At 43.5% G+C, this 13,838-nt stretch overlaps 1 protein-coding gene and 1 long non-coding RNA gene across 3 annotated transcripts in view; one reads left to right on the top strand and one right to left on the bottom strand.

Annotated features, from left to right (window-relative positions):
* The window catches only part of LOC309346244, a 60,491-nt gene that overhangs the window by 19,157 nt on the left and 27,496 nt on the right, over positions 1-13,838 (bottom strand). The window lies entirely within an intron of this gene.
* Positions 3,891-13,838, top strand: part of EXTL1 (exostosin like glycosyltransferase 1) — a 62,242-nt gene continuing 52,294 nt past the window's right edge. The window contains exon 1 of the mRNA XM_081868910.1: positions 3,891-6,488. Coding sequence (XP_081725036.1) covers positions 5,551-6,488 — 938 coding nt within the window. The 5' untranslated portion in view covers positions 3,891-5,550. The remainder of the gene's footprint in view (positions 6,489-13,838) is intronic.

The raw sequence follows: 13,838 nt of genomic DNA on the forward strand, positions 1-13,838 counted from the left end.
GGGCTACCTTTGAAGGTGACCCGGAAACTGCAATTAATCCAGAATGCGGCAGCTAGACTGGTGACTGGGAGTGGCCACCAGGACCACATAACACTGGTTCTGAGAGATCTGCATTGGCTCCCAGTATGTTTCCGAGCACAATTCAAAGTGTTGGTGCTGACCTTTAAAGCCCTAAATGGCCTCGGTCCTGTATATCTGAAGGAGCGTCTCCACCCCCATCGTTCAGCCCAGACATTGAGGTCCAGCGCCGAGGGCCTTCTGGCGGTTCCCTCATTGCGAGAAGTAAGGTTACAGGGAACCAGGCAGAGGGCCTTCTCGGTAGTGGCGCCTGCCCTGTGGAACGCCCTCCCAGCAGATGTCAAGGCAATAAACAACTATTTTACTTTTAAAAGACAACTGAAGGCAGCCCTCTTTAGGGAAGCTTTTAATGTCTAACGCTGTACTGTTTTTAATATTCAGTTGGAAGCCACCCAGAGTGGCTGGGGAAACCCAGCCAGATGGGCGGGGTACAAATAATAAATTATTATTATATATTATTATTGATAGCTCAATGAAGACGTTGGCCTGGTGTGCAGCAGCTGTGAAAAAGGTAAATCCCATACTAGAGATAATGAGGGAAGGGGTACAGTGTACAGTTCTGGTCACCTTGCTTCAGAAAGGATATTTTAGGTTCAGAAGAAAGGTTTGGAAAAGGACAACCAAAATGATTAAGGGGATAGAGCAAGGATGGTGAAGAATGGTTGCAGCGTTTGGGACTTTTTAGTTTAGAGAAAAGGCGATTAATAAATATTATTATTATTATTATTATTATTATTATTATTATTAACCCTTGTGGTACCTTCCAGCTCTACAATTCTATGATCTACGGTCTATATTGTTGGCATACTTTGTGGGGGGAGGGTTTGCAATGAAAGGAAGTGCCAACATGTTCAGTGTAGGTTAGGGATGAGGAATCTGTGGTCCTCCAAATGTAGCTGGACTCCAGCTCCCATCAGCTCCAACCAGCATAGTCAATGGTTTGGGATGATGGGAGTGCATTCCAATAGCATCTGGAGGGCTACAGGTTCCCTGTACCAGGTGTAGGTGGACCAAGTACTATCAAGATTTAGTGAGTCACCAGTGCCTTTAGTTAAAACCTTTCTGTTTCCTGGTCCTGGCTGGCTTTTTCTTCCTGTTGATCATGGCTGGGGAATTTGTGATGACTAGCCTCTCTTATCTGCCTCAGTGTTAGATTCTCTTCCCATCGAGGGAGGAGGTTTTAATTAGTCTGATCAGAATTCTCATGTGTAGCGCATGGGACAAGGTGGGAAGGGTTAATTAACTCTGAGGGATGTGAAGAAAACACACATGCTACAGTGTTGGAAACCTATTCACAGAATATTCCCTCACACAAATGGTTTCTGGCCTGTGACTATATGAGTTATTTGTGGCTGCAAGAAGAAAATAAATCAGTTTGTAGAAAGCTCCTGTGCCTGGTCGCATGGAGAGGAAATTTTATTCTTTACTGATAATTAGTGAAATAGCTATTTAAGAACCTGTGCCATAAAACTGCTGGTTTTATTTTCTGTTTTTCTGGTGTTTAACTCTGTTTCAGCTGTGGTTGAATAAACTGTCTTAAGTGCTGTTTTATTGTTCTTTTATGCTGTTTTCTATTTTATATCGCTGGCTGATTTTTTTAAACTTGTTCTATTTGTATTAAATTAACTTTTATGCTGCCAAGTTGAAAAGTGTAGTATAGGTTTTTGAAGTAAGCAAATATATATCATTGCCTTTGGTGAAAATGTTTTAAGATCTGAGCAAAATGGATTTTGATATGTTTGTGCCCCTGCACACCTATCAATCATGCAGTGTCATAATAGCATCATGTGATTGACAGATGAACAGCCCCATGCACATGTCAAATTTAGCCCGTAAGGCAGTTCCTGACAAGGATCTGGACCTTGGAGCCAAAAAGCTTCCCCACCCCTGTTACAGTCAGATACCAGAAACTTTTAAACTTATGCCTACCTAGGGCCAGTCAAAATATAACACTTAACCATGGTTTGTTGCTGTAACTCTGATTAAAATTCCAGATGTACAGTGATACATGTTTTACAACCCTAGCCTGTGCATTTTTCCTCAGGAACAACTGACATTAGATTTAATGCCTGTCTTCCAGCAGATGGGAATGGCTGTAGGAAAGTTTAGGTGGTACAGCCAAGGGACTTCCAATGCTGTCCCCAAGCACCTGCCACTTGAGGAAGTAATCTCACTTTGCCTAATGGTAGGGCTGGCCCCGATTATCACTTCTCAAGCAGAGAGTCTGAAGATGTGAGGAAACTGCCTTATTAACGATAGTTTCCTCAGTGTAGATTTAATATGAATCAATGGTTAACACAAACTATGGTTTGTAAATCTGTTTCAAACCATGATTCTGCATCCTGGTTTCTGGGGAATCCTTAAGCTTCATAAAACATCATATCTGCATAAGGGCAGATAGTTTTGTGGTTGGCCAAAATACTATTGGGATAACATAGTAGAGCTATCTGAACAGGAATCCTCATGCCAAATAGCAACAACATTAGTAAAATATACACTGTCCTGTCTTTTTCCATGATGCAACCAACCACAGGGGAGTTAAATCATTGTAGTACCAACACAGCTATGGACCTCGCTTTAATATTTTGCAGACATCAAACACGGCAGCACTTCCGAATCTCTGGTAATTAAAACCCTGACTTGATGGAGTGTGTATCTCCTATTTCAAAGGAAAGGCTGATGTCAGTGGCATATTTTTAAAGGAAGCTCACATGAAGCAGGGTTGATGAGACGACCAGGATAGATTCTGTGAATGGCTGATTGAGACCATGTGACATGGAAATAAGAATTGGCAACTCTGAGAAGTATGTAAGTACTGTACGTGATTCTTGAATAATTTGGGAATTATATGGGAAACCACCCTATAAATTATGTAATTTTTTTCATGTTGTAAGCTGCTTTGAGCATGGCTTTAACCACGGAAAGCCGAAAGGTGGCATAAATCATAATAATAAAATTATTCCAGGATAGTTCAGTCGGTAAAGCATGAGATTCTTAATCTAAGGGTCATGGGTTCGGGCCCCTCGTTGGGCAAAAGATTCCTGCATCACAGGGCATTGGACTGGATGACCCTCTTGGTCCCTTCCAACTCTACAATTCTATGATTCTAGACTATTGTATTTTAATATTCTGTTGGAAGCCGCCCAGAGTGGCTGAGGAAACCCAGCCAGATGGGCGGGGTATAAATAATAAATTAATAAATTAATAATAATAATTCTGTGACTCTAACTCCCACCAGCCCCAGCCAGCACCCAGGAGCATGGGTGTAGCCAAGGGGGGGGGGAGTCAGGGAGGGCCAGCTGCACCCAATCAATAAAAAATACATAGCAAACTGAGGTTCTGTCCCCACAAAAGGCCACCCCCCCCAAAAAAAATCCTGGCTACGCCAATTATCGGGGTGATGGGAGCCGTAGTCTACACAACAACACCCATAGTGCTCTCTTTGCTCTAAGGTTTGGGGTAGAGGGCTTTTTTTCAAACCTGGAGATGCCGGGGATTGAACCCGAGACATCCCGCCCTGTAAAAACACGTGCTCCACCACCGAGCTACCGTTTTGCCGGGGTGGTGGGCAACTCTGGCCACGTGGACCGGCACTTCTCGACGAGGAGCACCACTGACAGCAGACAATGGGAAGGGGGGAAATGTAAAAGGCTTCAATCCCACCCCCCGTCAAAAGAACAAGGTCTTCTCCTCCACCCCTCAAGGCAAGGAAAGGGTTATCAGGCAGCCACGCCTTTTTGGTAGGCGGAGAGCGAATGGCAGGCGAGGGGGGCGTGGCCGGGGTGGAATGTTGTGAAGGTGGAATTGGATTGCTGTGTGCAAGGACCAGATGCTGGTTAGCAGGGGGCGAGATGGGGCGGCCAGACCGAGAGATGAGCGGTCCAGCGGTTTAAGAGCAGCCGAGATGCAGGATGGAGGAGAGGAGTGGTGAATGCCATTTGTTGCTTTATTGACTGGAGCAAGAGGGCCGGTCAACGGAGAGTGACGCGGAATGAATAATGGCATAGGAGAGCGCGGCACGCAGCGATCCAGAGGCAGTTAGGTGTGCGGCGAGGCGGTGGTGGTGCTGAGCCCAGGGCTGGCGCCCCGCAGGATTTATTCCGAGGAATTCTCCCAGTGCATATCATGAGGCCAGTGCAACTCGAAGTAGAGGGATCAGATCCCACGGGGCAAAAGCAGGCGGGGATCGGGTTCTTCTAACGTCCGAGCCGATGGAGAAAAGTGACAGGTTGATTTTTTTTTTCTTTTTTTTTTTAAGAGAGAGAAACAGACCCGCTCAGGGACAGAAATAACTTCAATCAGAGAGAAAGGAGGCGCGGGAGGGGGAATATAAACTAAAGGAGATCAAGGGAAAGAGAAGGAGATTAATATATCAAAAACGCAGCTTAGTCTTAAAGGACCTCCAAAAGGCTTCTGTAATGAGGCTGGGAATGTAAGCTTGTTGTAACTCCTGAGCAAGCTAAAAAAGGAGGGGGTGGGAGAGAAAGAAGCGGGGTCGATGGACATCGCTGGGGAAAGGGCAGACGGGACCCTCTCCTGCATCTCAGACGCTCCTTGACGAGGCGCCTGAGAAACGTGGCCCCGGAACCCCTGGCTCGGTGGGTCTTCCGTCCATGGCAGAAGCTGCTGAAGTCTGCCGGTGCGAGTCTTTAAAGGCAAAGGATCCGATTCGGACCCGGCCGATCCTCGGGTTGCAGAGTCAAGTATCCAGAGAGAGGCTGATCTGTTGAGAGTAGGACAGGGTGAACTCCCCAGAGGGGTGTGCGTAGCAGCAAGAGGCAGGGCTGTGGCGTCCCCGAAACTGATACCGGGACTTAAGAGCAACAAAACAAATCTTCAACCGCAGACTGGGCAAGAGAGTGGTTTGAAAGCAACATACAAAAGGCACAGGACGACTTGTTTTTTTAAAATCTGAAGAGGGAAGAAAAAGAGGGCCGCCTCACTGAGGATTTAAAGCAGCAGCACGAGCCTCACACCAGAAAGTGGCAAGGGGGGAAATAGTAACAATCATCTCAGTTCAGGGTGGTTGCAAGCTGCGATAAAAAAACATTGCATTGTGGAGAAACGGGCCCTGTAATGCTTTGCCATCTTCAAAGGGCAGGGAGATAAGGTAGGCTGCATATAGCAGAACTTAAGCGGTGCTGCTCTGAAGAAGAAGAAAGCGTTGCCATCAGAATTCGAGGCACAGAAAAAGGAGGAAACCGAACTTCAAAAAGTGGAAGGAGCAGTGGTGCCTGTGAGAGAGAGAAGATGGGAAAAGGTTTGGAAAGGTTAATACAGTTTTCCAGGTCCTTCTACCAGCATGATTGACACGCCTCTCCACTAGTTTTGAGATTTGGGCTCCTGCTTAGCTCCAGTTGATTTACTTGCATCTTTTGAACCTGCCTGAATAATTTTTCCTTTCTGGATTGACTGAATGACCAACCTGGCCTCCTTTTTTCAAAGAAAGAGTTGAGGGTTCTGTATGAACCTATGCAGGCCCGAAAAAAATACATTTTCATGACTTTCTTTGCCACCTGGCTTCTGCTTTTCTTATTTGGAGGAGACCAAATCAGGCGCCTCCCATTCTTCTCTAGCAAGAAAGCTGGAGGGCTAAAGAGCTGGCCCCGTTGGGCAGATGGATTTCTCCTGAAGAACTTTGCAGATCCTGAAGAGCTCCAAAGTGATGATGGGGACCATGCTGAGCTGTCCCTCAAAACCCGGAGGGAGTTGAGGAGAAACATCTACAAGAACAGCAGATGCCGCATGGACACTTGCTTCGATTTTTCCAAGTGTAGGGAACATGGGTTCAAAGTCTTTGTCTACCCCTTGGAAAGAGGGGACCCTGTCTCAGAAAGTTACCTCAAAATCATCACATCCATTGAAGAGTCTCGGTATTATACCTCCAATCCCGAAGAAGCCTGTCTCTTTGTCCTAAACATTGACACTCTGGACAGGGACCACCTCTCCGTACAGTATGTCCACAACATCAATGAAAAAATCCAAGGTTTCCCTCTTTGGAATGATGGCCGCAACCACCTCATATTTAACCTTTATTCTGGCACGTGGCCTAATTACACCGAAGACCTGGGCTTTGACATTGGTCAGGCTATCCTAGCCAAAGCGAGCTTTTACGTGGAGAACTTCCGGCCTGGTTTTGATATCTCCATCCCTTTGTTTTCAAAGGACCATCCCCAGAAAGGTGGGGAGAGGGGCTGGCTGCAAAAGACCTCTGTTCCTCCAAAGAAAAAGTACCTCTTGGTTTTCAAAGGAAAAAGGTACCTGACCGGTATTGGTTCAGACACCAGGAATGCCCTCCACCATATCCACAATGGCAAAGATATAATTTCCCTGACCACGTGTAAACACGGCAAAGACTGGGTGAAACACAAGGATAAGCGGTGTGACAAGGATAATACAGACTACGAAAAGTAAGTGAGATGCTTTTTCTGACTCTCTGGGGCAGGTCATACCACAAGGCAAGGTAGATTTTGGGTACAGTTTAGGGCAGCAGTGAGGGATACCAGTGGCTATGATCAACAGGGGTCAGGATCCACGGGGAAATTCTGCAGAAGTCCTGTGCCAAGAGCATGTACTCCTTCCAACAAGCCTTGTGCAAAACAATTTCCCAATCAGCCATGCCCCGTTTTAATATGCATGTGTGAGGTGCGATTTTTATTTCTCACCTCAGGCATTGAAATGTGTTGGGTGAGTCCTATAATTTGCTTCTAAGATGCTTAGGTGGAGATGTTCATGCAGTGAGGCAAACAGAGGACTCAGCAAATAAAAAATGCAAGTGCAACAGAATTTCCAGGATCAAAAAGCTAAGATATCTCGAAAGCCTTGTTACGTGGATTTGTAGCGTGACCCTCATGTAATGATGTGTCAGCGTAACCTTGTGTGAATGTTGCCAGGTTTGTTTGCTCAAACTTCTTAGGTTGAGCCACTCCTCAGTAGGGTTTGTCCCTGGAAGCTGTCACTGCCAGAGCTTAGCTCTGGAATGTGTGAAATGATAGTAAAGAAGAGTGTGCCTCTTAACATGTGCAGAGTGCTATCCTCTCAGTGCTGAGTCTCTGCAGCCAGCGCCCATATTTCTGGGATTGGGGTAGAAGTACTGGAGACGGAAGGCTGTTTCTTTATCCAAGCCTTGGTACTTTTCATTTTTATCATGCAAACTTATGTGGTCTGCACTACTTTGCATAATTTACTGTGCATAAGCTATCTTCTTTAGTCTTTTATGTTCTTCTATAGCATATTGGAGATGGCTAAACAAATATTTGCCTCCTTTTTCTCTTTCTTTCTTTCTTTCTTTCTTTCTTTCTTTTTCTTCTGAACAGCTAAGCCTGAAGGGTTCTGTGTGACTTGCAAGCTTCCAGTGCTAATTGGCCTTAATAAAAGTGCTTCATGTTCAATACTGCAGGCAGCAGTTACAATACTCTCTTACTTTCAGATAATCTGCATGTTTTTATTTTAGGCAAATTGGTATAACTTGCATGTCATTTTCAGAAAGGCATAGGGAATCCAGGCACTAGACGTTTTGGATACTTCATCTGTGACATAACATTGATTCTTGTTCTGGAATTATTGATCCAATTGAGACCCCTTTTCAGAAATATTTTATCAGGATCTAAAATGCATAATGAATTTGGACTTCTGTTCACTGTCACTGGGCTTCTTAAGTCAATCTGTTATTGCCATTATTATTTCAAAAAACTATTGAGCCAATGAATGCTAAGAATTTTTCTTTTAAAGCAATTTAAAATATTGCACTCATGTTCTCAGTATTCTAACAAATGACTCAGGGCAATTAAAAACCCATCATGTTCCAGGTGATGTAAGGCAGCTATAAGTCTGATCCTGATTGTATGCATGCTTTATTCAGAAGTAAACCCCACAGTATGCACTGGGATTTGCTCTCAAATAAGTGTGAGTACGACAGCTGCATAACTGATTTTAGTGAGAAGGAGCTAAGCACATAGATGAGAAAGTAGTTATAAGGGACTTAAGGAAGTCTGAGGCTGTAATACAGCCTTTGGCTGGAGCTGATGGGTGTTGTATAATTTATTTATATCCCAACTTTCCTCCAAGGAGCTCAAGATGGCATATGTGGTGTGTGTGCCCCCCCCCCAATTTTATCCTCACAGTAGGTGAGAGACTTAATGGCTGAGAGGGGATTTGAACACCGGTCTCCCTGAAGGCTTATGAAGGCTACTGTAATGTGGTGTACACTTGAGAAGGGAACAAGCCCACTGAACCTGGTGGAAGTTACTTCTGAGTAAACATGTGCAAACAAGTGGGGTGCGCTTTTGGATTGTGCCCTAAGCGCATCACTGGTCGCAGTCATTTGCTTTAATAATAATTGTGGTGGGTTAGTCATTAACCCGTCCCAAATAGTATTAACCATTGATGGGTGAGTTGCCAAATGCTGAATAATCAAGGAGGTTTACAAGATTATCACTACTTTCAAGAAAGTGCCTTGTCACTAAACATCTAGTCATGGGCCGTCTCTGATGTTAACTGACATGACCAGGAAATTCTGTGAGTTGTTCTGCAATGGAGTCTCTCCTCTTCCCCTCTCCGCCAGATGGGAGGGGGTATAAAAGAATACATTATTATATAAATTATATTATGATGATGATTGAGGGCCAAATCTGCTCTGGAGAGTGCACCAACTTTCCAGAGCACATACACATAGGGAGTGTATGTGGGGTGGGGAGGAGGGAGGAAAGAAAGAAAGAAAGAAAGAAAGGGAAAGTTCTGATTGCATTCATTCTGCATTCATTCTGTTTACACAGTGACACAATTGGATCTTTATGATTATTTTAATTTCCTTTGGTTTATTCACTTAAAGATTTTTTTGCCACCTTATAGGACAAAGTTCTGCCTAGGTGACTAGCCAAGATACCGTAAATTCTCGAGTGGTACCCCATACAAAAAATGATATAACTTATGTATGGAAAATCCCATTTTCAAAAGTCAAGTTGAGATGCTATATTCTGGTCTACAGAGAGAATCACCTATTTATTTGTCTTTTTTTAAAAAAAATATTTATTAAGATTTTTAAATACAAGTGCAAAAATAATAAACAATATGACATGTATCGTAACATAGTTTCATAGCTTCTTTGGACTCCCTCGCGTCTCCCGCTCCCACTTACATCATTGTAAATTTTTACCAGCAATTTATCATCTTGTTTACATTCTTGTGTCCCGTTCATTTAAATATAATCTAATAATTCTCCAAAAGGTTTATATTTTCCTCAATCTCACTTATCATCCCAATTCCATCTAATTTAGTGGTGCTCAATTATTTATGATCTAGCATCCTTCTTAACATTCAACCAAATTACAGTATTTTTGTAAGTACATCTTAAATTTCTTCCAATCTTCTTCAACCCTCTCCTCTCCCAGGTCTCGGATTCTGCCGGTCATCTCAGCCAGTTCCATATAGTCTATCAGTTGCATCTGCCATTCTTCCAGTGTGGGTAGATCTTGGGTTTTCCAATGCTTAGCGATGAGTATCCTTGCTGCCGTTGTTGCATACAGGAAAAAAGTTCTGTCCTTCTTTATCACCCTCTGGCCGACAATACCCAGGAGGAAGGCCTCTGGTTTCTTAGGGAAAGTATACTTAAATACCTTTTTCAACTCATTATATATCATTTCCCAGAAGGCCTTCACTCTAGGGCACGTCCACCAGAGGTGAAAGAATGTTCCTTCATTTCCTTTACATTTCCAACATTTGTTATCAGACAAATGGTATATTTTGGCAAGTTTAACTGGGGTCATGTACCATCTATATATCATTTTCATTACATTTTCCTTCAAAGCATTACATGCAGTGAAGTTCAACCCAGTGGTCCACAACCTTTCCCAGTCCTCAAACATGATATTATAGCCAATATCCTGTGCCCACTTTATCATAGCCGATTTAACCATTTCATCTTGTGTGTTCCATTTTAACAGCAAGTTATACATTCTTGAAAGTACCTTAGTCTTAGGTTCTAACAGTTCTGTTTCCAATTTTGATTTCTCCACCTGGAACCCTAACTTTTTGTCATTTTTAAAAACTTCTTTAATCTGAGCGTAGTGTAACCAGTCTCGCACTTTATCCTTCATTTTCTCCAAACTCTGCAATTTCCAATTGTCTCCATCTTTTTCTAGTATTTCCCAATATTTTGGCCATTTGGCCTCCATATTGGGTCTTTTTCGGGCCTTAGCTTCCAGAGGTGATAGCCACCTTGGAGTTTTGTTTTCCAATAAGTCTTTATATTTTGTCCAGACATTAAACACTGCTTTTCTGACAATATGGTTCTTAAAGGCCTTATTGATCTTAACCTTGTCATACCATAAGTATGCATGCCAACCAAAAGCATTATTAAAACCTTCCAGATCCAGTACGTCAGTGTCTTCCAGATCCAGTACGTCAGTGTCATGCAATAGACAGAACAAAGCCCTGCCCAGACTTCCTTGAAGTGGATACAGTCCGTGCATGGAGAGAGGATTGGAATTGCACCCTCTGACCTCCAACGTGTTGTTCAGACCTTGTGTACAGAGCCTCTTCACAATGCCTAGCCGAGTTGTGCAAAAGGCCCAATCAACGCCTAGAGGTCCCAGCCAGGGGTACAATCCCACCCCCTGCATGTTGACTTTGCTGTCTTGAAGGATGCCTGCACAGGGTGTATTATTCTATTTCTTGGGTAGGATATTAATATTTCCAAAAGGGAAGCACATGCTGGCTGGGGTTGATGAGAGTTTTGCTCCAAAACATCTAGAGCAGTGTTTCCCAACCTTGGGTCTCCAGCTGTTTTTGGACTACAACTCCCATCATTCCTAGCTGGCAAGACCAGTGGGCACCAGGTTGGTGAAGCCTGCTTTAAATGGTTTGGTTATTTTAATAATATTTTATCCCCTTTTGCCATGCAGACCATTAGATTCTAAAGCTTAGAAAGAACAATCTAGTATTCTTTCAATTGTGACATGGAGCTCTTTGCTTATTTCAAGGTTTCCCAAACTTGGGTCTCCACCTGTTTTTGGACTACAGTTCCCATCAGCTAGGGATGATGGCATTTGTAGTTCAAAAACAGCTGGAGACCCAAGTTTGGGAAACCATGGCTTATTGTATTCTGGGTGAGATGCAAGACAACACTATAAGTAGCTACTAGCCCTGTGCAAGTCAGAATTTACCGGTACTCAAAGGGGCCAGGCAAACAATCTTTTGAAAACTGGAAGATCGTTGATTCCCCTTTTTTTCCTCTTGTATAACCACCAGTGGCGTAGCGTGGGTTGTCAGCACCCGGGGCAAGGCAAGTAATTTGCGCCCCCTAACCCGTGGATTTGCGCCCCCTAACCCGTGGATTTGCCCTAACCCCAGATGTTGCGCCCGGTGCGGCCGGCCCCCCCTGCACCCCCCACGCTACGCCACTGATAACCACTCTTTGATTTATTATTATTATTCTTTTTGGAAGATATGGTGTGCTGGTCATCCTGTAAAATTCTTCTTGTTGATAATGAGGAGGGCTAGTCTCTTTTGCTGAATATACTGGCAGTGCTAAAAAGCTTGGATCAGTGGTGTTTAAAGTGCATAAAATCTTCACTATGACTTCAAGTATTTTAAAAGACCTAGACCCCAGATCTTTGGGAAATCCAGGCATTTTGATAAAAAAATTAGGTTTGGGCAGAAGACTCTTGTGACATCTTCAAGGCTAACACATTTATGTCATAAGACAGCCCAGAGGCTGCTGGTGGTGCAGAATGAAGCTGCTAGGCCGGTTAGTGGGGCAGTCTGACAGGACCCTGTGTTACCGGTTCTGAAAGCACAGAGTGAGCTACTAGGCCCACTTCAAGGTGCCAGCGCCTTGAAATTATTAGCTGTTTTGAACTCTGCCTGCTTTTAAACAATTTAGATGTTTTAATTTTTTTCAAAATGTTTTAATATTATTTTATCATGGCATTGTTTTACTACTTTGGTATTTTGCTGCCCTAGGCTACTCTTGGAGGAAGGAGGGATAGAAATTAAATTAGTAATAATAATAATTTTATTTGACATACAGTTCACTTCATTAGACTCAGGAAATCTTGTGCTATAATAAACGTGTCAAACTTTGAGGTTCCACAGTGCAAAGCTCTTTCTTTATCAAGGTTTGTACCTGCTTCCCCCAAATCCTTAAAGCTTGGGAGCGTGCAGTGCTTCAAAAATGTCATGACACAGATGAAATTTCACCACATGATATATATGTTGAATCAGGAAAGCTAGGAGGTTTGAATGACCAAAGCTGGGATAAATGATCTGGGCTTTTGTTTTGTTTGCTGACCTTTCAAGTTTGTTGAAATCTGCAGGCTTCTGCTGGCATAGAGCTTGACTCTTAGTTTCAAGGAACATAACAGATGGCAAATAATTTCCGTGATCATTCCTGTCTCTTCCACGCCATCCTCAAGTACACCGCTACTCAATTTTCTTGATGGGGTGGAAGAAGGTGAAGTGTCTAGAAATTCAGGGATTCCCAGGCAGCTCTTTGTGAAAGGTCAAATAATCTAGCCAAATGAAAGGCGAGAGAACCTGCTCCTATTTTTCTTGGACAGGATTCTTTAAAAAACAAACAACAACAAAAACCAGACCTCCAGCCGTGATGAATCATGCTTTCATTGTGTGATTGTTCTGTAGTAAATATTGGATTACACTCAACCTAGAAAAAGCTCTTGGTGGCCAGTTAACACATGAAAGGACATCGCTTTGATTATACAACACTCGATGGCTCCTTGCCAGATGTGTGAACAGACTCTACTAGCTTACTGTACTGGGTTTTGAGACGATGCAGAAGGAATATGAAATTGCTGTCTTTGGGTGCTTGACCTCCGGTGAGTCATTTGCACATGCACACCGTCACTTGACGTAGAAATCCTCATGTGACGAATGTGGATGCACGAAGCAGCCCTTTTTTTTCAAACTCAAGACCCACCTGGCACTATGTACTTATTTATTTTATTAAAAATTGTACACCCTTGTTTACAAAAAAGAAAAATCAATAAAATTATCAATAAGAAAAATTAACAGCAACAATGGAAGACTTTCAAAAAGTTAAAATAACAAAGGACTAAAAACAGATTGAAACATGCGTCAGCTCTCTAAACAACTAGGTAGGCTTGTCTAAACAAAAATGTTTTTAGCAGGCGCCGAAAAGAGTACAGTGACGGCTCTTGCCCGGTATCAGTAGGCAGGAAGGTCCAAAATGTAGGTGCTGCCACGCTAAAATATTGAGTTCTTACAAATGTGGAGAGGGCATTTTGTGGCATATTATGTGCCAGTTCCACAAACTGAAGTCGTCAAGTGGGCGTATATGGAGTAAAGCAGTATCATACCACTTCAAACAGTCATGGCTACCTCAAAGAATCCTGGGAGGTGTTAAGAGCACCAGTCATCGTTAGGAAACCCTCGTTTCCCTCACTGTCTTACAGTTCCCAGAATTCCTTTGGAAAGAGTGGGTGGTCTGTGAAACCATTCTGGGATTTAGAACTGTGAGGAGGAATAACGGGCTGCTAACAAGATTGGTGCGGTGCAAGCAGACCAGTAGGAACACTGGATTGGGTCTCCCAGTGCACCCTTGTTGTGTCTGCTGTGCCCTGTCTCAGAAAACTGTGATGCCAGACGACTGGCTCCTCCGAGCGCTGGCCTACCCGCCAGCCGCTCCAGGAGAAAGTATCCCCTTCCCTCTCTTCCTTCTTGCATTTATTCAGTCAACCAAGTATGCTTCTCTGAAGTTGACTGAAAACTGTATCTCATTTTGG

This window comes from Podarcis erhardii, assembly GCF_964252035.2.
Source record: "Podarcis erhardii genome assembly, chromosome: 7".
NCBI classification, from domain to species: domain Eukaryota; kingdom Metazoa; phylum Chordata; class Lepidosauria; order Squamata; family Lacertidae; genus Podarcis; species Podarcis erhardii.